At 53.3% G+C, this 26,727-nt stretch overlaps 1 protein-coding gene across 2 annotated transcripts in view; it reads right to left on the reverse strand.

The window, feature by feature from the left end:
• The window catches only part of KIRREL3 (kirre like nephrin family adhesion molecule 3), a 308,308-nt gene extending 281,814 nt beyond the window's left edge, over positions 1-26,494 (reverse strand). The window contains exon 1 of one of the 2 annotated variants that reach the window (XM_039564984.1): positions 26,260-26,494. In XM_039564984.1, coding sequence (XP_039420918.1) covers positions 26,260-26,320 — 61 coding nt within the window. In that variant the 5' untranslated portion in view covers positions 26,321-26,494. The remainder of the gene's footprint in view (positions 1-26,259) is intronic. The other variant, XM_039564985.1, reaches the window with a different exon arrangement.
• Positions 26,495-26,727: the final 233 nt, after the last annotated feature.

A 26,727-nucleotide genomic window follows, 5' to 3' on the forward strand; every position in this document is an offset into this window, starting at 1 on the left:
CCTCCAGCTGGTGATAAATCAATAAAACCAGCCTTCTCCCAAGCTCACAGCACGGGGATGGCGAGGAGGGCTGTGCAGGAGCGTTCCCTCCAACAGAATTGTGTCACCTGGGGCCGGCTCCTTTGTTCCCTGCCTGCTCAGATGGGATTCCTCCCGGCACTCCCTCTTCAAACAACTGGAGTTGTGGTTTGGTTGCAGGTTGCACAGAGTTTGGGGATTGCTTTTTTCTCCCCTCCCAGCTCCAAGTGTTTCATTTGTCTGACTTTGCTGAACCACGGCCACATTTGCACGAACGATACGAGGAATTCTTTGCCGGGTTTTCCCCACCAGCTTCCTGCCCTGAATATCAAATACTCAGGGCCGTGCACCCACGCTTGCCACCTACATGGATGCTTGGATTCCTCCCATAAATGGGAGCAGGGAAGGCTTCCTTTCGTTTGTTTTCGTTACAGGATCACAAAGCAATTTCAGAGGTGCTCTCTGCAGGGAAAAATGCCTTCAAAACACGATAAACAACCGGCAAAACAGCGCTGTCTTGGGTTCTTCGGGAGGTTCCATGCAAACAGCAGGAAGCAGAGGGAGTCCTGCACCTTCCCACTGCAGTGGGCACACACCAGACTCACCTTTCTCCACCCCCCAGATGCTCCCAGGGTACTTTTTCCACATTCACCTGGCACAGGTGGAGGCTGGAACTGGCGAACATCTTTCCCACAGGCTCGTGGGAGGACACTCAGTGAGAAAAGGTTCCTAAACAAACTCCTGGCATGGCAAAGGGTGGAGGAAGGGGAAAAAAACTCCTGCTGCTGGTCTCAGACCTAAACGTGCCCAAACCGATGGCAAGGCAGGGTCACTGCCTGCCCTGTGCTGCTGTGAAGACAATGCTCGAGTCCTCCAAGCCCACCGCTGCTTTCCACTCCATTTGCAGCTGGAAATTGCTCCGGTTTTCCCTGCCTCTCCTCGTGTCCTGTCACTCCATGTCCCCAGCCTGCTCCCCCCTCCCATGGCTGGATCTTTCTCCCCGGGTTACCGTCGCTAATGTCAGAATCATTCCATCTGACAAAGTCTCTGCTCGGCCACGTCTCCCCTGTCTCCTTGCATCTCTGTCAAGGCCCTTTCCACATGTCTGAGCATTTTAATGACATATGGTGCTGGGACAGGGGGGAGGGAGCAGCGGGAGGGAGACGGAAACCCAACACCATCCACAGCCAGGCAGAACACATGGCAAGGTCCTGGAAGGCAACTGCGTGGTGAAGGAGGCACCTGAGGAGGATGACCTTGGAGAAAGTTGGTCCACCACAGTGTTCAGTTCTTCTCTCACCTGTCCCACTGTTGGTTACCCAAAGGCACTTCTTGAGGGCTTCTCTGTCAGGAACGGCTGAGCCTGATTTGCACCTCTATTCTGGACCCCTCCATTGTGGCCACCAGAGCCTGTGGGGCCACCAGCCACACACAAAGGCACAGCCTGACTCTTCCTTAGCCCAGGAGGTGTTTTATTGTCCATTGGATTTGACTCCCACCCCCAGACTGGGTTAGGCCACGCACACCCCTCAGCTTGGCAGCATTTCCCTGCTGTAGGAACCCACCCAAGGCTGCACCACAGCCACTCCCACTGCCCCAAATGTGGGGGTCTGAACTTCATCCCCGAATCCAGAACGACCCCGACATCACCTCCAGCCCAGCAACCTTTTCCCCCCCAGTGCTGCAGGCTTAAGGCTACTTTTCTCAAAGCACATTCTTAGCAGATCCCAAAGCTTCCAGACAGCTAAGAAGCCCCAAAAGTCCTTATAAGATGGGATATTCGGCAGAATCCTAGTGGATTTCTCCCTAGGTAATTACATTTTTTCTTCTTATAATCCTCCTGGTGTTTAATTCTTCTTCAGCTGTTGTAACCTGGTGGGAGATGTGGCAGATGAGGACAGTGGCTTCTGCTCCAGGCAAGAAAACAAAGTGATCTTGTCTAAAAGGGGGTTCACTACAAAGACACACCAAGGACAAAAAAGACAATGGACCCAGATCCAAACTACTCCAGCAGCCCCCCAGCCTGGCAGCTCCAGGACAGAGGTGACAGCAACACCCACATTAGAAACTCCTCACCTCTTCAGGAGCTCTAATCCCATTGCAAGCCAGCTGAGCTTCAGCTCAAGTATTCTGGCAAATCCCATCTCTGGCAGATTAATGGGAAATCCAGCAGGAGCACAAATCCCTCACGGCACCAAGAAGTTGCCGCAGAGCCCTCGAGACTTGGAACGACCTGGGCTACTGGAAGGTGCCCCTGCCCATGGCAGGAATGAGATGAGCTTTGAGGCCCTTTCCAATCCAAACCAGTCTGGGATTTTAGGATTCTCTAAGAGCAGCAGGCTGCATAGGGAACAAAGCATAGACGGGATGAATCTGGCACATATGGGTGGATTATGCTTTTTCAGCTTTATTCAGTGGCACTGCAGCATCTGGTGTTTATTCTCTATCCCTCACATACTCCTGGGGTTTGGGGAAGCTTCACAAGACTCTCCAAGTACAACAGCTATGAGCACACTCCCAGTCTGGCTCTCACATAAAAACACCGGAGCAGAGGGAAGCAAAGACCAACAGGTGCACAGTGTCCGAAAGTGTGGCACTGGGGACCAGGAGGAGACTGGGGAGGGAAACCAGTGGACTTCTCTTCTGAACATTGTATTTTATAATCTGCAGCGAAGCCTCGAAGGAAAACTAGGAACCACAAAAAAAAAGCACCTCAGTTCCCAAATGAAAAACGAGCCCCCAAAGCTGCGAGCAAGAGGCTCGTGCTGCCTGGGTCCTTTGCTCTCTGCATTGTATTAAAAACAAATAGGTCCATAAGGAATGCCAGACAAAACAGTCATTTGTCAGCTGACACGAGGGAAGGATGAGGATACACTTCAGGAATTTATCGAGGGAATCTGTTGAGCTGTGCAACTTTTTTTTTAAGAAAGATGCTGAAGAGAAAGCAGCTGCCCACCTGAACCTGCAAGCTGCTCAATGAATTATAAAGCAGAAATAGCCCCTTAGCCCCCAGTACTACCTGGCAGCTGATTTACCATTTCCGCCAAGGCTGGAAAGCTGGCGGATCATGGCCAGTGCCCTCTGTCCTCCCCATTTCCAGTCAGCCTGGAAATGGCTGAAGCCTCTGAGCTGTCCAGAGACTCTTCTAATACAAATATCTGCCTGCCTGCCTTCCTCTGGGGGGTGAGGGGAGAGGGGAATATTTCCAGAGTGTGCTCAGTGCTGAACAAAGTTTGTTTGAACTGAGCTTAACTGCAACAAGAGCAGCATTAAGCCAACCTCAAGCACTTGTGAAAACACTCTGCTTTAAATAGTGCCTCTTCAAGCTTTAACGTCATGTAAAGCTCAAGAAGATTTTATGGGCCACCGAGAGCATCTAAAGCCTGAGCATCCCATTTGCAATCCCAGCAGCTCTGCAGCAGCAGCACTAAAGGAGGTTTGAAGGGTGGGTGTGATGCCCCAGGAGCAGCACAAGGAGCCCTGCCCAGCCCCAATCCACGCACTTTCCCAGCAAACCAAGCTGGAAACCAGCCCTGTACCGCTCTAAACCTGCACTTCTGCAGGTTTCCAGCCGTGAGGCAACATCCAAACTGGGTGCTTGGTGACTCCTTAAGGAAATGATTCCTCAGCAGCCTCCTGGATGCTGTTCATTCCTGTCACCAGGGTCAAGAGCTGCACTGTTGGGCCAGGCAGGCACTTTGCATGCTCAAAATTCATTAAAGTCAAATACTCCTACGACTTTTTACACATGAAAAAGCAGATGAAGGTGAGACAGAGCGGTGCAGTGCAGTGCAGGCAGAGTTTTATTTAATGAAGGTATATTTACTCAGAAGAGCTGAAGGGCTGCTTCTTCACAGCAGGTCAGGGGCTGCTATGCAAATAGTAATAAATATTTTGCACTTTTCAAGAACGCTTTACCCAAGTGCTCTGCAAGCGTGAACTGCACTAAACCTCCCAGGATCGGGAAGGAACAAGGGAGAGAACAGGAACAGACACTTTGTCCAAAACAGAAAGACAGAAGCCTCTGGGGTGGAAAGCAGAGACGTCTGACAGTACCAACAGCTTTCCCAGCTTCCCCACGGAAGCGCTTTTCCATCGCTAACCTCACACTTGTGTGGTTGGCAGCTTTCTAGAAACAGCAGTTCCGCATCGATTCAGGAAACAGAGTCATCTGTGGTTCATTACTCCCAACAGATTTCATAAGGGATCCTGCCTGGTGCCTCAGCTGCTCCTAAGCCAGCTAAGCCTGCAGGATCTGGTGTGGTACAGAATAGCAAAGCTTCTTATGAAACACCTCACGCAGGACAAAAGCCATCACGATGGGTACATCAAGCCTGGAGAGATCTGTGCTTTATTAAGGGAGTTCCAGGAGGTCTCCTTGGGCTGGGGGACAAGGTGTGCAAAGGGGCTGCTGGTCGATTCAACAGCTCTGAGAACCAGAGGCAGCTGAGAACAATTCCATGGAGAGGAGCAGCTTCTGCCCTGCAAGCCACTGGGGGAAAAAGAACTACCCAAGGATGGCTCCAGGCAGAGGGGTATTCCAGAAAGACTCAGGAGGAGAAGGTGGCACTGAGGTCTCAGGTTTCCAGAAGCCTCCCCCTGGGGAGCGGGAAGATGCCATGAAAGATTTATGGAAGGCCGAAGGAGAAGTTTTCCTTCCCTGTCCCTGCAGTTTGCACCCAGCACCCTCTGACAGTGGAGGGCTTGGAGCCATCCCAAAGGACACGAGGGAGATCCAGAGCCCCAGGAGCTGGGGCCACGCAGAGCTGGGATCACACCATGGAACAGGAGAGTTTCACTTCTGAGACAACAAATCCAGAGTGTTCCCTTCAGCTGAAGTCCCATCTCTGGAGGGGTTTGAGACACAGACACCAAATCCTGCTGCTGACCGTGGAAGTGGCAGCCCACAGATAAAACCTAGAGAGCTGCAGTGGGGATGTCCCAGAGCAGCAGAGCCCGAGCTGCCTGGAGCCAGCATCGCTGCACTTCCAAGATACCAACTTATTCTGAAATCAATACCGAGATTATTGATCCAGGAAGGAAATACAGACTGGTGAGGAAGCCTGGTCAATAGCAATCCCAGTGGGTAATAAGTTTTAATGGAGAGCAGGAAAAATTCCAATCTGAATTTTGTGCTGGGGCGAAACTCTGCATACGCTGATTATCTCAGCCTGAGAGCAAGTCAGGGACCCCTCACTGATATCTGCTGATACTCCCAGTGACCAGCTCAGGTGCCAAGGTCTGGGAACGCACATCACTGTGGAGAGAATGAAAAGAGAAACCGCATTAGGTGCTCCCAGCGATCTGTCTGGCAGAGGACGAGCTGCTAACGCCGACTGCCTTGAAAATCAGAGCAAGAAATTCAACCTGCACAGTCAAGGCCAGATTCAAGCATGTAACTCAGTGATGGCAGCAGTTCAACCACTTAAAATGTCTTTTGAAACCACGGTAAAATCCTGCTGTCCCATCCCTCTTGGAAATGGACTCCACTGAATGTCAAGGCCCTGAAAGGCAAGAACACAACAGCAACAAAAAAACCTCCCCAAACCAGCTCTGCTTGAATGAGGCTGAGAGAGCTGCAGCAATTTCCCTCCCCTTGTCAGCAAAATCTCATCGGCTGTACAGAAATACCAAAAGGGTTCAAGTCACCCAAAGGGCATCCTCAGTATTGGGGCAGGGGCTGAGGAGAGACCCCACGCCACCGTTCTAAAGGGAAGAAGCTAACGCCTTAACTCCAGTATTTTGGAAGCAGCAAAATCCCACCCTCAGGGAAGTATTTCTGGGGTGCTGCAGACCCACACAAACTGCAGGAGCACCGTTCTGCAGCTCCAGGGGATGAAAAACCCGCTCCGCACTTCACAGACAACAACAGCTCTGACCTCTGTTCACAGGTTTCTAAGCAGCCATCGCTAAACTCCCCCTTTATTCCCCAGTCAATACCTGCAAAACAACTTTAGAAGAACAAACAGCTCCTTCTGGCCCTTTGAAAAGACTCAGGCAGGCCAATACTGCCTTGGGATATCTGAGGTTACCCTAAGGCCTGAGGAGCTGCAGAGAGAGGTGGGAAGGGAGGTTTGCAGAGCAGGGTTTTCCTCAGAGCGATGCTGGCAGAGAGGCTGAAGGCTGCCAGCACCCAGGGAAGCAACTGGCAGAGTCTGACAGCCCTGCAGGAGGATAATTGGGCAGACAGTGCTGTGCAGACGAACTAAAGTGTTTACTGGCTTTAATATTTAATTGTGTCAAATGAAGAGAGAGGAGCTGGGGAATCAGAGCTGCAGAGAGAGGCACGCGCGAGGCGGGGGCTCCCGTCCTTCCGTGCCAAGTTGGGCACCCAAATGAGCCAAAGCACCGACCCCAGGAGCACCATTTGGATGTGCCCATGGTGCTCCCCCTGCCCTCTCCCTGGCACAGGAGGGAGCACTCCAGGTCGGGAGAACACGGCATGGAGGGAGCACACGGCGTGGAGGGAGCACTGCAGGCAGAGCAGGGAAAGGGAAAGGGAAAGGGAAAGGGAAAGGGAAAGGGAAAGGGAAAGGGAAAGGGAAAGGGAAAGGGAGAGGCACCACAAGCAGCAGCTATGAAAACAAACATGGGAAATCCATCTCTGTGGGACCGGACCATAGGCTCCATCCAGCATCATGGGTAAGGAAACTACTGGCATCCACATCCCACCATGAAATCACTCAGAGGTGTGAGCCACCTGGCAAGGGAGAGCAAAACAACCCCAGGGACAGCACTGCTCGTTTGCAGGATGGCTTTTCTCATTAGATGTTGGAAGAAGCTGCCCAGGGAGGTGAAGTCACCATCTCTGGAAGCGTTCAGAAGGTGCCTGCATGTGGCACTTGGGGTTGTGGTTTAGGGGTGATTATGGTGGTGCTGGGGTGGTGGCTGGATTAGGTGATCATGAAGATCTTTTCCAACCTTGATGATTCTGGGATACACAAAGAGATGCCCTGCACTGCCACTCCTCCGTTCAAAGGCTTGGAGGGAAGGACACAGGTGCCCTGCACCACAAAAATCCCAGCAGTTCACCCACTGGTCCTGTTGCCTCTGCTTATGGCTGTTCACCTGTCCTCAGGAAAGGGCTCTGCACCACAATTTCCCTTGGGATGGGGGCTGGCAGAGCACAATCGCTGTCAGACACACTCAACCCTTCCTATTCCTTCCCCAGGAGGATACCAAATCAGCTCCAAACAGGCCTCTGGAAAGCCCTACATCCCAGCAGGGGAAAAGCCTGGACTACTGTGCTACTAAAGCCATGTTTGTGTTCTATCTCTGCCTTTGGCCAAAGCCAGCATGGAAATTCAAAGGAAGGCTGGCTCCATAAATATTGCAGTGTGAACAACACAGGGCCTTCGCTGGATTATCACCGCTAAAAGGAGCTGCAAAGCATCCAACTCCAGGAATGAAAGATGCTAATGGAGCGTTCCCAGCGGACACGAGGGCTGTAGATTACGGGGAGCTGCATTCACATCCTGCAAAATGTGCACATTTAAATAACGGTCCCCTTTCACAGGGAATAAACCTCAGCGTTGGCCACAACCGAACGCGGCTCAGGCCCTCGCTGGCCTATTCCAGGGGGCAGATGGCTTGTGGGAGATGCAGGTGATGGATGGAACTCCTGGAATTTGTGTCCCTGGTTTGATGCACTGGTCCCAGACACTCTCTGTGCCATGCCTGCATGTGCATCTCTCTACCCACAGCACGCTTCAAACACACAAAAAAAGGGTTAAGACAGATTTTTCTCTCCAACCTTTTAATTAAGCCATTAGTCTCTTCCCCCTTAACCCAGGAATGAGAGGCCTGTCTTCACAGGAGCAAATGATTTCCCCAGAGTAATGAAGATGCATTATCATACAGAAAAAAATCATTAGTTGCTATGTCCAGAACAATGCGATTGCTCAATTACCGCACTAAAACAGATCGCAGCCTTCCCAGTGCTCCACGTGCGAACTTGGAGGAGCTGCATCCAAATGGACGTGCCCAGAAAAACAGCACTCGTTCAGAAGACCTGGACCACTACAAAGGTCCCACCTGAATGATTTCCCAACCAAGCCTTTGCTCACTTCACATTTTAGACACCCCAGCAACAGGCAGCAGATCCCAGCAGGATTTTCTCCAAGTGCTTTACAACAAAGGAATTGGGAGGTTGAGAGGGGGAGCTTCCCTTGGCACTGAGAAGGTCCCAGTTACCCTGGTAAGGATTCACCAGGAAACACTCAACACTTTGAAGGAACTGATGGTGAAACACAGTCGACAGCAGGGATTTGGGAACTTGGCACGTCCCCTTGGGATGAGGAAGGATCACACAAGTCTTGGGTTCAACACCCAGGGATTTGGGTCAGCTGGGTTTGGTTCCCTCTCTTGGAAGGGACCACCAGAGTCATCCAGTCCAGCTCCTGGCCCTGACCAGACACCCCAACAACCCCACCCTGTGCCTGAGAGCGTTGTCCCAAGGCTCCTGGAGCTCTGGCAGCCTTGGGGCTGTGCCCATTCCCTGTTTGGTGCCTGACACCCTCTGGGGGAAGAACCTTTTCCCGATATCCAGCCCAACCCCCTCCAGAGCTCTGGGCCAGCTGCAAGATGCTGTTCATCCCCAACTTATCTAATGAGGATGATCCAATCCCCAATTTCCCCTCTTCACCGCCCCCAGGATGATTAAGAGCAGCATTTAGTCACCTAACCAGGGTCCTATTATTCCTTCAAATGGATAATTTCAGTCCTTCTCTCACCTACCCAGATACCCATTAAAAAAATGACTCATCAACTCTTCCCCCTGCATGTTTGGCACAATAATTCCATCACAGATGTGGGTCAAGCAAAGCTGTTCACGAACTCCCATCAGACCTGTTTGGCCTGAAAGGGGAGGAGTGGGTGTCAAAACTGAAAGTGGTGTGTTTAGACATTTTCTCCTTTGCATGAAACATTTAGACTTTTTTTTCCCCACGACATCTCTGAAGTTAATTTACTTTAAAAAAAGGTTTTTAAAGTCTGAACAAAGCACACATCGTATCAAACGAAATGTTTTATTTGACCTGAAAAAAACTATTTTTGGTCTTTTTTTTGTTAACCCAGTATAGCATTTCCTCTTCAGTTTTTCAGTTTAGACAGACAAGGGCAAAAAGAAAAATTTTTTTCAGAAAAATCAATTTCAGAGCTCCAAACAGCCCATTCTAACTGTTGTCACAGAGACTGCAGCTTATGTTAATATTAAAGTACTGCTTTAGCAATTTATGAACATTATCCAGAAAGCGAAGGCACAAATTATCAGAGATGAAGGAAGTTACCAGAGTTAATGCATTTTTGGCACTAATATCCTTCTATTGTTCAACTCATCTGAAAGAGCTACAGGCCTGCACTGACAAACCAGGGAAAGCTTGATGGTTAACAGAGCTTGGAGATGATTCCCAGAAGGGTTTCCACCCCTTGGAGGACAAGAGACACAGAATGCTGGGATGGTTTGGGTTGGAAGGGACCTTAGAGATCATCCCATTCCACCCCTGCCATGGGCAGCGACACCTTCCACTAGCCCAGGTTGCTCCAAGCCCTGTCCAACCCGGCCTTGGACACTGTCAGGGATCCAGGGGCAGCCACAGCTCCTCTGGGAAATCCAGTCCAGGGCCTCCCCACCCTCACAGGGAACGGTTTTTACCTAAATTTACCCTCCTTCAGCTCAAAGCCATTTTCCCCTGTCCTGTCACTTCAGGCCCTCATCCTCAGTCTCTCCCCATCTTTCTTGTCAACTCTCTTCAGGCCCTGCAAGGCCACACTGAGGTCACCCCAGAGCTTCTCCTCTCCAGGCTGAACACCCCCAGCTCTCCCAGCCTTTCCTCCCAGCAGAGCTGCTCCATCCCTCTGATCATCCTGGTGCCTCCTCTGGCCTGGCTCCAGCAGCTCCAGGTCCTTCCTGTGCTGGGACCCTCGAGCTGGAGGCAGCTCTGCAGGTGGGGTCTCAGCTGAGCGGGGCAGAGGGGCAGAATCCCCCCCTCCCTGCTGCCCACGCTGGGGGCTCAGCCCAGCACAGGGGCGGTTCTGGGCTGGCTCATGTCCCAGGTGCTTCTCCCAGAGCAGCTCTCCATCCCCAGCCTGGACTGACCCCAGGGGTTGCAGCACCTCCCTCAGTCTTATTAAACTTCTTGCAGATCATTCCAAAAGAAGGTTTCCAATACCCACATCCTGGTGAAATCATGAAGAATTGGGTTCCTGGACTTGATTACCCTTCCAACCCAAACCATTCTCTACACAAAAAACGTGATGTTCGAGTACTTTGGAGAAGGCTGGGGACCTCCAGGATAACATGATGATGTGGCTACCAGGGGGGTTATTTCCAGCCAGGATTGGTGCTGAGCTCCAGGGCATTCCCCATGGAAGCAGGAGTGAGGATCCTGGCTCTGCGGAGCCGCCGGTGCCGCATACGGTGCTTGCTTTAGTTAAATGCAAACCGGCAATCTCTGCCTTCACATGTGACAATTGCCATGCGATTTCTGTCTCATTAAGCTCTGAAATGTAAAACAAATGGGATTTATGTGGCTGCTGCTCGGCATTCACTCGCAGGGAGTCAAGTCTTGCCTTTAGTGGCTCTTCAGTCTTATCACTGTCTTATCTCGTTTGGCTCCAGAGCCAACACAGTACCTGGTGGTTCCCCCCCTCCGGCTGAAACAGCGCGTGGGGAACAGACAAACCAGGGGCAGCTCTACCAAACAAATCCTCCTGTTTTCCCCCAGGTTGTGATACCAACTCTCCTGGGTGTCACACGAGCCTTCCGTGCCTCAGTTCCCCTCACCCGCCACTGTCAGATCCACACAGCTCATTCAAATTCCAGCCCACCAATCCAGCATGTTTATTTACAGCACTGTGCATGGAGTAACAAGCTCTGAAAAGCAGTTCTTTGTCAGGCTGGCAGGAGAAAAGCTACAAGCAGCATTTGGGAGGTATTTTGGAGAACATGGACCATCAGTGAAGGGCTTTCCCACACACGAACCAGGCAAAAACTAAAGGCTGCTTACAGAGCATTTGATTGCAGCAATCATTCCCAGAGGTACAGGGAATACTGTAAACTCAGTATTGGGGGTGATTTCACTGGTGCCACTGGTACCAGGCTGGCCTGGACAATGCTCAGGACATGAAGGGTTATGACCACAGGTGTCCAGGGCCACGACTCCAATCCTTTTCTTCCAACTACAAAGATCAGCCACCCACCAACGCTCCACAGACTGGCAGCACCAACAAGGATGGTCTGAGATCCATCTCAGCATCTCAGAGATGCATCTACAGCAGCATAACTGGTCACTGAGTGCCCTGGAGATGTCATAGCATCATGGAATCATTAAGGTTGGAAAGACCTTTAAGGTCATCAAGTCCAACAGTCAAGTCAAGGGGATTCACTTAAGCCACATCATTTGGGATGCCCCATCCCTGGAAGTGGTCAGGGCCAGGTTGGATGGAGCTCGGAGCAACCTGGGCTAGTGGAAGGTGTCCCTGCCTGTGGCAGAGGGTGGAACTGGATGGGCTTTAAGGTCTCTTCCAAATCAAACCATTCCGGGATTCCCTAGAAAACTGCTGGAGAGAAGCAGCCTCCACTTTGGGCAGCCCAGCTTAATGCTGAATTTTGCCAAGAGCAGCTCAGTTTTGGATACCCAACTGGCCACCTTGAAAGGTGTGACATTTACTCAATGTACCAAGCAAATGCCCAAACCACCATGAATTAGGCACCCAGAGGCAGAACATCACCAGCCTCTGGCTGCTGTTGGCTCCTCCAGCCTTGCCCAAAGGGTTCTCAAGGAGCCAGATGCAGGACAAGGATCCAGCTCCAGCTCCACACACCCCCACTGACCTGAGGCCACCTTCCCAACCCACAGAATATTGTCACCTCGGGCACGAAACATCCCGCGAGCAGCAGAGCGAGCGTGCGAGGAATTGCAATGCCAGTGGCACAAAGCAGCACAGGGGGAGATGGATTCTGGAGCGCCTGGAAAACCAGGGAGAGACACAACAGCAAGGAGGAGGTTTCTAAGGGAAGCACAAAGCCAGGTGTTGTTCAGCTCTGCACGCTCAGGCAGAGAGCCTTGGACAAAAGCAAGAGCTCCCACTGATGCCATTGTCGAGCTCGTAGAGCCGAGATTTCTCTGGAAGAAAAGCAGCCCCGCGACAATTATTTATCGCCACAAAAACATCTTCCTCCTCAGCTTTTGTTGGTGCAACACAGACCACGTGTGGCTCCAGCCAGGGAGAGGAAAGCTACCAACAGGATCAAGGAAGGCTGAGATTAATCTGGTTTAATGTAGATAAAAAAACAACTCGAGCAATCAGTTTTAAAATTAATATTAAAGTTGTAAGTCACCTTTGACTATATTGAAATACAAACTGGAGCACATAGTAAGCCCCAAATAAGCCCCACTGGCAGTCACAACAGCTCCCTTATCAATCTCTAATGTCCTCTGTAAAATAATAACTGGAAGCCAGACTGCTCTGAGAGAAACTCCCTCTCCTGGGGCAGTGCGATGTGACCCAATTCCGGCTGCCATTTCAGGAGCCCTGGCTGGGCCGGTGTTCCCTGTGCCAGCAAGGAACTCAGCTGCAGCAGGAGTCATCCGGGAGGGAGAGCTGGCACAGAAAGGCTGAGCACCGAGCTGTGCTCCGGGTGTGTCTGCTGGGGCACCGAGTGACAGCACGAAGGGACTCGGTGCTGCAATTCAGTGAAGCCCCTGGGCTTTGGGATCTTTCTCCTCCCCAGTAATGCTGTGGAGTTTTGGGAACTGGTTTTCTCCCAGCCCTTGGCTTCTTCTTCTCAACATTTCCCAACTTTCTTCGCTATAGCTTTGCAAGAGGCTGAGAGGCTCCTGCTGAGGGAGCAGGGTGTGGGTGGGGCAGGGCAGCACCAAGGGGAAGCTGGGCTCGGCAGCTCGGGATTTATGTGCAGCATCCCAAAGGCAGGTGCCAAAGGACACCAGAAATAACAGCCCCGTAACAGAGAGAAGGAACACAGGGAGCTGTGGGCAGCACCCTGAGCAGCACCCCAAAGTGAAGGAGAGAAGGGGGACACGCTCTGCTTATTCTGCCCATGGACCTCTGCAGTCCCCATCAAGTGGCTCGTGCTGGCTGTACCCAGTTCTAACACAGAAATGTTTCACCCACACCCAGTTAACACTGGGATGACCTAAAGAGGCATCTCTGGCTGGTTAAGGGGGCTGAAACTGCTGATTGCCACATGGGTTGAGAAGGGTTGAGCCAAGGAGCAGGGCCCACCAGCCTCACCTGCTTACGCACAGGGGGCAAGTGGGTCTTAGGACAAAAACTGAGGCTCCTTGTTGCTGCCATGGAGCTCTGTCACCAGAAGAGCTGCACGAACTGCTCCCTGGCACACGGCTGCCTGCTCGAGAGGGCTCCAAATAAATAAATAAAGCCACTGCCTCATTAGCATGCAAATGTATTCAAGCCCCATTTCAATTTGAATTCTATGCATACGATCAGAGTGCAAAATGCAAATTACTCAAACGCACCCATAGGAAGAAACAAGCAGGAACTCTGCACAAAGGGATTAGGGCCAGGCTACTTCCCTCAGAAGATTCCAGAGCTGGGGGGGCTCTTGTTGGGGAGGATCCTTTAATGGCCACCGGTCACGCTGCACTGAGCTTTGCTACAAACACTTGGAAAAGCATCCTGGCTCTGGAGCAACGGCTGGTTTGGAACTGGCTCAGGGGACAGAAGGGGAGGGTGGACAAACAGGCACCGAGAGGTGCTGTAGCCTCAGCACTCACGGCCAAGGGTCTCCCCAAGGGATCAGCACCCGTTCACATCGGCCTAAGGGAGCAAAGGTGTCCCCAGTGCTCCTCCAGCAGCCCCCAAAAGGCAGCGTTAGCCAGGTCCCCCCACCAAGCCAGGGAGATGGGTCAGGACAGGCAGCTCAGGGCAGCAAGGGGGGTCTCAGGCAACAGAGACCATCAGGAGGAGGGTCACCACCACTGCCTCCATCTCAGTGACAAGGGAGGTGATGCTTCCCCAGTCTACCCACCGCCCCTTCCCATGGAGATGTGGCCGGGAAAGCTCTGTGAGGTGTGGGAGGAAAGACCGAAGCCCAGCTTGGAAGGTCCTCTGCAGACCAAGGTCAGCTCAAGAGACCCCCAATGCACCTGATTTTAGCTGATGAAGGCTGAGTTGTGCTCCAGCACAAGCCCCAGGCCCCTTGTCCAGGCTCCCAGGCCCAGCAGGATCTCCCCGCAGGGGAATCCTGCTCCCAGGGACACACCGAGCCCGCGCAGAGCAGACAGGAGGCTGTGCATGTTCATCTCTCCCTCCTACGTGTGCGAAATTCTCAACCCACCATTATCGTATTACATTTTCATTTTAAAGTAAATATCTGTTTTCAATTAGTACTTACCGTGAGGGGCATGCATCACTGAGAACACTTATTTCTCTTCCTTTCATTATTAGATTAGAAGTCGCTCAAGTTTAGCCGCATTTAGCAGCGGCAGACACCCAACTGCTCTGCAGACACTAATCCTCTCCCCACCTCCACCCCCACAGAGGTCCCAATCCAGCTGCTGCAGCCTCCCTGCCAAGGCTCCAGATCAAGGTGTGACATGAGCCTGGTGCAGCCCTGGCCAACGTCCCCAAGCCCATCCACCACTTCCCTGCACATCCTCCCTCCAGGCTGTTAAATTTCCATTACTTTTCCTTCGCATCACAAAATCTGGCCCTCTTGCCACGTCATCTGTGTAGCAACGAGGGCCACGTGGACTCCCCCAAGGTTACATGAAGTGAATAAAACCTGGAGCAAAGCTGCCCCAAACTCCACAAACACAACCAAAAGCATGGGGGGGAATCAACCACGTCTGGCGTTCCACCTGCTCATTCAGTCCCGGGTCAGCACTTGGCCACCCAATATCCTTCCCAAGTCTGCCACTCCTCATCTTGCCCCAGGGAGGAAAGCCCTTCCTGCAGTGAGATCATCCCAAGCACTCCCAGGCACTGCCTGCTCAGCCCTCGGCGAGAGCACTCTAAGCATAACAGGTCTATTATACCTTGCTCATTACGCCTCGTTTTTATTACCTGGCCTCATTAAGTTAAGAAGCCTCTGTAATTTAACTGCATCTCTTGGTCTCCGCACGGGGGCTCCAGCTGTGCCTGTCGTCAATCACTTTATTAAAAACACAGGACAAAAATTACAATTATCCCCATTACTGCCCATCAGTCTCTTCAATTGCCTCTTAGGTCCTTTCTTTACCTGCTCAATGCACCAGTGCCAGACTGATATCATTGGCACCCTCAGAGTTGTTCCATACTTCCAATAATTAGGGGCTGATTTTAAGGTGCTTTCAGAGCCGAGCAAGTGAGGCAGATGCTGGCACACGATGGCCTCGTGGTGCAGAGCAGAACAGGCAATAAAAGCACGCAACCAGACCAAGAGAAACAAACTGTGTTAGACAATAAAACCTAATTTTATCAAACCCAACACAAGATGTTTTACAGACACACAGATCAGATTAACACTGGTTTAGAATTCAATATACTGTGACAAATTGGCACATTCAGAGAGCCACCACAGTGGCTCACTGGCCAGGCTGAAGGCAAGAAGAGACCTGAGACCCATTTCCAAGCCCCAGAGAAGGACCAGCAATCAGCAGACAAATGTTTTTTTACAACAGCTTCCCCTTCATCCACCACAGGGGTACTCACCATCCTTTGTGCAAAAACCCTTTCCTAAACTCCATGTTAAAATTTCAGGTATCAAAATGCGGTATTTTGCCAAGTCTACTTCCACGTCTCCAATCCCTAACTCTTGGATGTTTCCTGCTTCCTACAAGTTTCCTTCCCGTTTCCTGTTTTCCTAAAAGTTTCAAAAGTTCAACTTTTCCTCCTGATTTTGAACAAGATGCTCCCACTGGGACAACAACTCTGATCTGCTCAAGTCAGCAGAAACTTGCAGGGGTTAAGAGCACTACACAGATTTCTGTCTATCCTTGGGAGAAAGCCAAGCCACGGGGAGAAACCTCCCTGCTGCAGGAAAAAAATCACTGTGCTGGATGAAAAGTTTGCTACAACCACCCCTGCAAAGACATCATCATCAAGGGACATCAACCCCTTGGCATTTGCACGTGGTCCTTTTCCTTGAGAGGTTTCACTCTTCCCCCCTCTCCTCCCTGCCTTCCCTGGTTACCACTTCTCCTCCTGGTTTGCTTCCACCACACAAGGAGTGCAAAGAGGCAATCTGGGGGGTCACAGGAGGCTGCACAGAGATGCCACCCAGGCGCAGCAGACACCACCTTGTTGCAGTCGGAAGGGGAGCAGGGTGAGAGGTGGCAGCCCTGTCAAAGCACAGCAGCCTTAGGAGCAGGTCAGCACAGAATCGTGGCGATCTGAACACCCTGGAGTGCTCTGGCTGCTGCCTTTCCAGCCAGCCCACTTGATGAGAGAGAGCTTTGAGGATTTCAAAGGGCGCCGTGTTCCCCAGTTTATCAGAAATGTCTATCTTAAACCAACATTATCATTTTAACCATGACCGGAGCAAGAGGAATCTTCAGCAGGCGCTCCTGCCACGGGAGAGAGACACAGAGACAGGAAAGACCCCTCAGACTCACAACCCCATGCAGACCCCGACACAGCCAGCCCAAGAGCTGTGCTGCTGCCATCAGCGCAGATCTGTCAGGAGGGACATTTACACTGCTCCAGGCTTGACAGAAAAGACATTTCTGCTCTGCCATGAAATTCCTCCTGCTGCCCTTTCCAGAGTGTTACAGCTCCCCTTTGGTGCCACTGAGCCCCTGCTCTGCCACCCCAGTGGAAGGGAACGGGTGTTTTCCAAGGGGTGGCAGGTGACAGAGACAGCCACCACCTCCCAAAATGCTCCCTACAGCCACTGCCAGGCCAAACACACCTGGCAGGGAGGGAAAGAGCAGCCGTGGGGTGACACCCACCCCAACACCCAAACCATGAGCACAAAGCCCGCACGCACCAAAAACACCCAGAAAAATCTTCCCCCTCACCAAAGCAAGAGCAGATGGCGATAGCCAGGACGTGGGGTTGGAATCACCGTGGCTGGGACGTGGGGTTGGAATCACCGTGGCTGGGACGTGGGGCTGGACCGGGACAACTTTAGGCATGCAGAGACTGAGTTGGACTGCAAAGGTTGGCCAAGCTGCACTCAGAACAAGGTTTAGGCAGAGAAAAGCTGAGGGACAGCAGGGCTGAAAATGTTCCCCTGGTCCCTGGTGGGGAAGCTCCTGAGCAGGCCAAACCAGCAGTGTTGTGTCCCAGGTACAGAGAGAAGATCCCTGTCTTGTTACCTGGCAAGTCCCATTATTAGAGGGGCAAATAAAGGCAATCACAAGAAATCTACCATCAGTACGTCAAGCTTCAGCTTAGACAGAAGGAGTTAATTTACAGCCACTCCAAGCTTTGATATCTTAAACCTTTTCAGTGTCTGGACAAGATGAGGAATAAGCACAGACAGTGTCAGACTCTGTGATCGGGAGGACAAAACACTGCAAACAGCTGTGCCTAATTTTAGCATCTGTTGGTTCTGTTTCTCCAGCACTTGTGGAGGGTGGGGGGTGGCCCCGTCACTCCTGGCTTATTACAGACCCAGCCAGAAGGAAAGGAGACGAGTGTTGAATCACACTCCGGGGATTAGCTCATGGGAGAGAGCGAGGAGCAGCACAGCACCGCTGACCAGGAATGGCAGCCGTGCCCTGCCGCAGGTTATCGCACACGGATCCACAGGGAGGGGTGGAGCTGTCCATGGAGGTGATGAACCCCTTGTGAACATTTATCGCGGGGGGGGGCACAAAGTTGGGTCAGACACAGCCCCACGTCCACCTCCCACACCCTGAGCCTTCCTGCTTGTTGAGCCAGCCCGTGGCACTTACACACGATGTGCTCCCAGGCAGGGTCACCTCAAGCTCCTCCTGGATATGTGGCCAACCACGCACTGGGCTGGCTCCTCAGGAGAGGGGTGGCAACTTCAGAGGGCCCCCAACTCTTCTCCCCCACCCCAGCACTCAAACAGCCTCTCCATTCCGAGGGAAAGGCCTCAGCTGCCACCCCCAAACCCCAGGCGCGGTGCTCGCAGCCTCCCCGCAGAGCCGGAGCCCAGCGGGTCACCTTGGACCTTTCCGAAGGAGCGTGGCACTGGCAGGTGGAGCGGAGCGCTCGGCTCCATGCGAGCGCGGCTGCTGCCACCGCCAGGCTGAACGGGAACAGTGAGGATAAAACCTGCGGCAACTCCGCCAGGTGACCCGGTTTGCAGCCAGAAACTCGGGCATTCCTTCCCCTGTGCACCCCCGGCGCTCTCCTCCTCGGTCTGGGTTACGGAGACAGACCCCGTGCCCTCAGGCTGTTCCTCCGGCGCTGGAATTGCGCAGCCTAAGGAGGCGAGAGCCTCGGGAAACCTGCGACTGCTGGGACACGGCTGGGACGCTCGGCTCAGGTCACCTGGAGCAGCCAGGGCCGGTCATTAAACGCCCGCTCTGCAGGTAATGAGTGCTCGCAGCGCCGAGGCAGCCGCAGACATCAGAGGAGCTGATAAAGCTCATCTGAGTGATAACGATTTTGTCTCCAGTTATTTTTGTGCAGCTGGGAACAAGTGGCTACAGTCAGCGCCTTGCCAGCTGGGGAGAGAGCAGCAGTTCTGCATCGTCGGGAATGGAAACACAGCCAGCTCAGCCCCCCACCACGCTCCCTGGTTTCTTCTCCTCGCTGGCAGAACTTGTCATGGGCTGACCGAGACGGCACCAAGTGACATCTCAGGGTGACAGGTGAAGATGCAAAGTGAGGAGTGGTAAAGAGCAGGGTTCTCCTGCAGACACAGCTTGAGGAAAAGATTCAAGCCTCATCTCCCTCAACAACATCTCCGTGTGCTGGCTGGGTTTAAATCCCTTTACAGAAGCCAGAGGCCTTTTCCCGTTGGGCAGAGCACACCTGAAGGCAGAGCAGCCAGAGGTGATGATCTCCCTCCAGCACCTGCAGGCCCCAGAGCATTGCCAGCATGGACCCGTGTCGCCCTTTCCTCATGGGCTGCATCTCTGTGCCTTTGGGAAGCCTTGAGCTGGAGGTGAATCAGGGCTTACGGTTCCTCACAAAGCAGCAACAGCTGAGCCTCATCCTTGGCCTCCCCAGCTGCAGCCAAGCAACTCCCAGTTTGCACTGGAAAAGGCAGAGGCAGATGCAGCCAAGCACTGGTCGCCTGGGCAGATCTGCAGGAGGGGGCTGCTCCTCCTGAGCCAGCAGCCTCACCAGACCCAGCCAATATTGGCCAAACCATGTTTTCATCTTTGGTTTGCCAGTGCCAAGGAAAGAAAGAGCAGCCCTGGTAGTCCGGAAGGAAGCTCCATGTATCTCTTTGCACTCCATCCCATAGAATCAGAATGGTTTGGGTTGGAAGGGACCTTAAAATGCATCTCATTCCACCCCCCTACCACGGGCAGGGATGACATTCACTATCCTGGCTTGCTCAGGGTCCCATCCAACCTGGCCTTGGACACTTGCAGGGATGGGGCAGCCACAGCTCCTCTGTGCCAGGGCCCCACCACCCTCACAGGGAACGATTTCTTCCCATCATCAGCTACCCCTGCTCTGAGGAGCTTCTGCACCTGTCTCCACATCCCCTTCTGATCCGGGGGCTTTGGATCCATCCACAGCAGTTCCTTCCATCCCACTTTTTCCAGAGACTCTCAAAATCCCTGCTGTTGTTCCTGCCGTGCTGGCCATTATGCAAGTTCGGCTGTCTTAACTCGCTGCTGAGCATACAAGTGGGGCTGACATTTATTTAATCCTCATAGTAATGTTGACTGTGTACTTACTGAAACACCTCATGCTTATGGAAGACATTTGTTTCCAAGCAGCTTATGCTAAATTGCAGTGATATAAAGGAAACACTTATCCAATATTGACATTCACTGACTGGCAGCAGACTGCTTGAATACTCATTTATGCCGGGGTGGGAGGGGGACGGGACGACAAGCACCTGACAGGGATTCAGGCCCTTCCTTCCTGATCTTGTAACAAGTTAGGTGATACTAGGTTAACGATAACCTGCCCAAAATGCAGGTGGGACTCCAAACCCTGTGGCTTCTCCCACTCACTCCCAGCTCATACTGGACCCACAGCACAAAGACTGACCCCTCATCCACGAGGAAGTTTGAGGAAGTTCATTCCTCCCACCATCGGTGCATATTTCACCCGTAATTAGCAGGGCTCCTCTCGCCTGCAGCGCGTGTCCTGCTGGGCAGAGCTCCTCACAAAAGCCACATTATCGAACGCTGTCTCCGTTTCTATTTCCCCTCCCACAACGCTGGGGTTGCTCACCCAGAAGGCTCCTGAAATGTTCAGCTTTAGGTGCTGCCGCATCCGCCCAGACCCGGCCCAGCCAGGCAGGGGGTTCACCACTGCCTTTGCCTCGTGTCATATTGAGAATGACAACCCCAGAGCCCAGACCGTAAATCCAGCAGCCCTTAGGAGGTGAATCAGCCACCACATGACCACACACACGCGAAACCTGCGCGGCAATCCCACCCAATGCAAAGTAATTGGAAACAAAAGACAGCATCTATTATCCGAGCTGAAAGTCTGACCTGCCTGCATCAATGGTTAATGAGCAGCAGTTATGGCAAAGCCCTCAAAAACCAATTACATCCTGCTCCACCCCAAATGCAGCAGACCAAAAGCTGCTGTAGCTTTCGTTGCGAGTGGGGGCGTTGAATGAACACATTAAGACAAGATCTTATCCCCAAGTTAGCATCTGAATTTAACAATGCGAGCGTTCCACCTCCCACTTCTCCAGCATGTGACACTACCCGAGGCAGGACGCCCAGAGCCCATCGCTCACAGGCACTAAAAGCACATTTAGATTTTAAGCTGTTTAACGCAACCCAGTAAAAGGAAGAGCCGTGTAACAGCCAAGTGACCCCCAGCTCCTTCTGCTCCACTTTGGAGGCTGCTGCTGCCACCAGGGAAAGGCAAGCACTTGAGTGTGGGTCTTGCCAGCGAGGCAATGAATAAACAGGCTCGGCGACACTCAAAGGGCATATTGAACCAGGACATCTGTTAGGCCACCTTTTCCAAGACCAAATCCCAGCATTTTCTCCGTCCTACCACAAGGCACAGCTCAGAAATGGATACTTTGCTCTTCCCCCTTCCAGCGCTCTGGAGTACAGACGTGCCCTGAGGTGCAGTGAAGTGGTGGAATGGAAACCCACGAGTTCTGAGCAGCATCAGGATCCTGCTGCTCAACCTTTGCCTGGAAAGACGAGCACAGGTTTTAAACTTTATTTCTCCCCAGCCAAGAAATCCTGCACATCTCCTGGCATGTTTGAAATTAATACTGGGTTCCCACATCCTCACAAGAACCGGGCCATGTGCCAGCCCTGAAGGCAGGGCAGGCCGCCTCAAAAACTCACAGCTCCAGCAAAAGCCTTAAATCTCAGCAAATAAGAGACTGATTTACAACCAATTTGTTTCACTACCTATTGATTTATAAAATAAGGTTGTACACGGTGACTGTGGCTGTGTCGCTCTCTCTGTCCAGAGGTAGCTCTCAATGAAGCCAAAGGAAAGACTTGTATTGCTCCTGAACAGAAGATAAATTAGGGCCTTCAGCAATTGTTGGTATAAATTTGCTTTTAAATAAATAAATAAATAAATAAATAGAAGCTGTTTAATCCTACTGGAAGGATTCTGAAGTGATGTAAAGCCAGTTCTCCAGCAGCATTTCCCCTGCACACAGCATGCTGAGGAGCTGGAGCACTGTACAAACTTGCAAAGCCAATCATTAAATCAGAGGTTTGGAGCAGCCACACTCTCCATCACAGGCTGCTCACAGGAAGAAAACAGTTTATTCAAAGCCCTTGATCCTCAGCCAACTCACAACCTAAGGGGCACATTGGCCTCTCCCCCCTTTATTTACAGCTACAAAAGAAAGAAGAGCACGGAGCTTTTTTATCCCAACATTTGCAGTCCGACTACAGAGCGGCTGGGAGCTGGTGACACGTGGTGCTGGGAACCTGTCAGGGATTTCTGGGCACGTTCTGACTCCAGTTGGTGTCCCCTAAACCAACAGGAAAGCACAGAAATAATCGACATCAGCCCAAGATGTGCTGTGCATAAAGTGCCCAGGCACCTCCGCGTAACCTTGGAAGGGGGAGGCTGGTGGGGATGCAGCGTTGGCTCCAAGGAGAAAAATCTGCCCTGCTCCCCTCCCTCTGGCACAGGGCACCTGAGCAAAACCCCAGCTCCTCCCTCCCGTGCTTTTCTGAGAGCTGAAACCTTGCAAGAAAAGCTGATTTGAGCAAAGTCATCAGTGGTCCTCACGCAGCTCTCACTGCAGGAGGTGCAGATGGGAGACAGGAAACCTACACTGTGTTAAAACACCCGTTGGAGGAGGCAATCCTGCACCACTCCTCCTCTGGGACAGCACAGACTGGACACCACCAGCTCTAACATGAGGCTTATTTCAGTTTCCTTCCCATGCAGCTCAGCTGTGAACGCACTGCCCCTGCCAAACCTGCACCTCTCCACCAGCAGCACCTCACAGAGCACCTTTCCAAACCATCTCTGTCTTCTACTCAACCATTTTCAGTTCACAGAACATCCTGAGGTTGCAGAACATCCTTGGGCTGCAGGAGCTCTTCCTGGCCATCATTTTTAAAGCTCACCGGTGCTTCCACTCCTTGTGCTTCCCAAGCAGCTGCCGGTGCTGACACTCACCTGCAGGTTTAGGGAACAGCCCAACACACTTCCCTTGCAAAGCTGCCCTGCTCTCCACATGGCAGGAGGAGCGAATGTGGAAGAGGGACCACAGCCACAGATTTCCAGGCTTTTCACTAACAGACTCGTGGTAGTCAGACATAGAAACCCCCCAAATGCCCCAGCTCTTGCACACACACTCCCAGCACCCCAAACCTTGCATTTTTCCTCCCCATCATCCACTAACCACCCCCAAGATGTGAAAATCCTCATCTCTCGAGCCTAACCAGTGCTGGTGGGTGGAATTGGCCTGGTTTCTCTCATCAGCATAATTTCACCCTTCTCCACCTGGGGGCTGCAGCCGAGCCAGTGGGAAGTTGAGCCACTGCTGCTGATAAGGGGCCCCTCTGACAGAAGATTGTAAAGCATTTGCTTCCAGGGAGGAACCAAGTGAACTGTGAAGGAGAAAAACATACCCTGCAACACCCAGAGAACTCGGTATTCATCACCCTGAGGGAAAGCAAACATGCCTTTGGAAAGAGAGCCCCAGACAGGCAGAAATCTTCCCATCCAAGGTAAATTTAAGATGCTGCCAAATCCAGCTGGTACAGGCCAGTGAGAGGAGGAGGTGGCTGTGGGTGCATCTTCAGTGGTGCTCCTCCCCATAACCCCACCTCCCACAGCCAAGACACCTTCCCCAGTTGCTTCCAGCCTCCCCCAGTTTGGCTGCCACTGGAGCAGGGAAGGGAAGGGTGAGTTCTTCCCAAGAAGCAGTTCCATGGCAGCAGCAATTCCTTCCCACCAAGGGGCACCACGCATCCCCATCTCCGCAGGAGGCAAACTGTGCTGGGACTTTCTCTCCCTTCCACCAAAGGCGTGGCCCTGACAGCTTTGAGGGGGTGGAAAGTGAGTGGTACCAGGGAAAAACCTGGAGCAGCAACCTATGCCCTCTCAGAAAGAGCCAGCACAGGCTGCTTCAGACCATTTACAAGGGGAAAAGGCAGAGGATGCTCCAGGGAAGGCAATTTGTTGTGCCCAGGTCCCCTGGAGCAGTGAGCTGTGGGACAGATCCTCCTCCCTCGCAGGCTGAGCCATGCCTGGGCTGTCCAGGTGCAGCACAGCCCCAGACAGGAGCAAAAAGCAGCTTCCTCCTCCTGCAAGCTCCATCGGGAGCCCAAGCTCCAGCCTGCACGGGCTGCAGGAACAGCAGGATGCCAGGATATCACCGGGACGCCCATGAAGTACAAACCCAAGGGCACAGGTGTACAAATCCTGTGATGGAAAACATCCCTTTGGGGAGGTTTAGGATTAGGAGATTTTTTTTTTAAAGTAGTGTCCAGACCACAGATCCCAAGTGGGGCTTTCACCAGAGGTGATCCTTCCAGCCCTGCTGTCCTTGGCTCAGGGGAATTTAATTATGGCAAATCCCTTCAAGCGACTTTGGCAAGGAAACACAGTCCTGCCTGCCCCTTGCCCACAAAAAGGAGCTCCTGAAACTCCTGAAGTCCCTTGAAACGACTTTTGGCCCACCAGCTCCTCCTGAGCGAGGCAGGGCTGCCCTGTGCCTGCCCATCCCCACAGCTTAGGGACACCTTTGCCATGGCCAGCGAGTGCCACCACATCTGGACACGCCACAGCAGCTGCTCGAGGGGAGGCAAACACAACATGTGCTGCAAAAATCAGCTTCAGCACCTCCAGCCAGGCCTTTCCTCCCCCACAGCGCCATGTGGCTGAAGGAACCCTGTGCATTAAGTCCCTGTAGGGATCCTTTGCACGGTTTCACCCCAACGGGAAGAGCCACGGTGCTGCCGACAGCGCCTTCGTCGCGTACGGAGAGCGGCAACTCCACAGAAACGCTCTTGGCTCATCCTGTGGGAGAAAACAGCGGAAAAAACGCTCTGCAAGGCACTCACTGTGCCTCCGAAGCCGGCATGAATAAGCAGGTACCAGATGCACGATCCTGCTGGAACAGGCAGCAGACAAATCAGCCGAGCTCAGGCAGCAGAGCCGAGGAGCCGCCGTGGCTTCCCAACACGAGCGCTATTAAAAAGTCCATTAACCCACACTGAAATCATGGCTGCAAAAAAAGGAAGGAGAGCGGGGAGAACCCAACAAATCCCGGCTGGATCCCGCACACAAACTTCTAGCCCCGCTAGCAAACTGGCATTTGACCTGCAGGGAGGGACCGGATCCGTGGGAGCAGGGAGGGATGTGCGAAGGCCGGGAGCAGCTTCCAGATTGCTGCTCTGCCCGGCCCCGCCGCTGCCCTGCTGTACCAGCGAGAGTTCAGATTTGTTCAGCCAGAAACCCACACGGAGGACACAGTGGGTTTCTTTTGTGCAGCAGCAAAGGCAAATGCAAACACAGCTTTCTCCCCGAAGGAATATTAGTACAAGCAGAGGGCGAGGGGAAGAGAAAAGGGGAAGGGAGGACAGTATAGGAGTCCAACGTCGCATCCGAGCCCAGGAAAAGAAGAGGGAAGGACAAGCAGGAGCACAGACACCACAAACACAGCGTCCCTGCTCGGGGAATAGGGTAAAACCCAGCGTATGGTGGGGGATGTTCAGCAATAATGTCTGGCTGAGCAAAAAACCAGCTGCCCGTGGAGAAGCACTACTCTCTCCAAAAGTTTTATCCTTCATTTAATCAACAGATGGACGGGCTGCGTGGGTTTGGGGTTTTTTTATCCCTTTTTTCTTTTTTTCCCCAAGCATCCCCAAGCCGTACCCTCACAAAAGCTGGCGTGGGGACCACGGCGGCGTGACACAGATGGGATTTGACACCGGCGTTGGGAGGGGATGAGCAGCACAGAGGCGAAGCCGGGGTCTGGCTGCAGCTCAGCGTCCTCCACAGGTGACAGACAGTCCAGGGAGCAGGCACACAGCAGCACGTCAGACACAGCTTCCCAAAACGCACCCCCTTCCCAAATCCTTCTTTATTTTTTTGATTTTTTGGGTGGGAATCAAGCAGGTTGCTAAAGTTGCGGGGTGAATTCCTGCGGATTCCCACGCTCCTGCCCTCGCTCCCGTGCTGTGGGGAGGTGGGATGGGGCGGTGACACCCCCGCGGGGTGCCCACCTCCCTCCGGCTGGCTGCATGGGAAGCAACTCTCCTTCCCTGCACCCCCCAGGCGCAAATCGCTCCCTACCCCGGCTCCACGGCCGCAGGCTCCTGTCCCCGAGCTGGAGCCGCTGCCGCCAGCCCGAGCGGCTCCTCCGCTGCCACCGAAACTGAGCATCCATCGCCCTCCTGCACCGGGGGAAGCACCGGGCGGCGATGGGGGTGAGGGGGGGGAGGGGGGGGGGGCTGTTGCTCAGCCAAGCCGTGTTTGCACACAAACACGATCCAATTAACCGGGCTGGAACAGAAAACACTCATTTGCATGCTAAAGATTTTCCTTTTTTTTTTTTAAGGAAAGAAAGGTAAGCTGCCTCGGCGGCGAAAACTCCGCAATCCTCCCTCTCCGCCCCGCACCCTTCTCCCCTCGCAACCCACCCACCCCAAGCCGAGGACCCCCCCCCCCGGCTCCTCCCGTCCGCCCCTCTCGCAAAGTCCGGGGTCCTACCGTGGCTGAGCAGGAAGCACCCGAGCAGGAGGAGGAGGAGGTCTGCCTGGAAAGCGCTCATTCCTCAGGGTGGGCTCGGCGCCGGGGTCGGGGCTCCGCTGCCGGCGGGGGCTTCAGGCCGCCGCCCGCCGGCTCCGCTCGCGCGGCTCCATCGCCGCCCCCCCAGCTCCTCCCCCGGCAGCGCTGCCTTCACTGGCGGAGCCTCGGCGGCGCAGCCCGGCTTTTGGAGCGGGGGGGGAAGGGGAGGGAGGCAAAGTGCCGGGGAAAGGGGGAGTAACTTGCGCGCAGCCGGGGGACGGCGATGGCTCAGCGCGGGGCGGAACATTTGTGCATCACCCCCCCTCCCCAAAGCTCTCCGCGCCGAGGGGTGGGGGGTTAAGGTGGGGTGGGGGGGGGGGGGTTCCAGCTCCTGCCTCAGCTGTGCGGGAGGAAGGGATGCTCGCCCCCCTCGCGGCGCTGCCGCCGCCC

This window comes from Corvus cornix, chromosome 24, assembly GCF_000738735.6.
Source record: "Corvus cornix cornix isolate S_Up_H32 chromosome 24, ASM73873v5, whole genome shotgun sequence".
Classification (NCBI taxonomy): domain Eukaryota; kingdom Metazoa; phylum Chordata; class Aves; order Passeriformes; family Corvidae; genus Corvus; species Corvus cornix.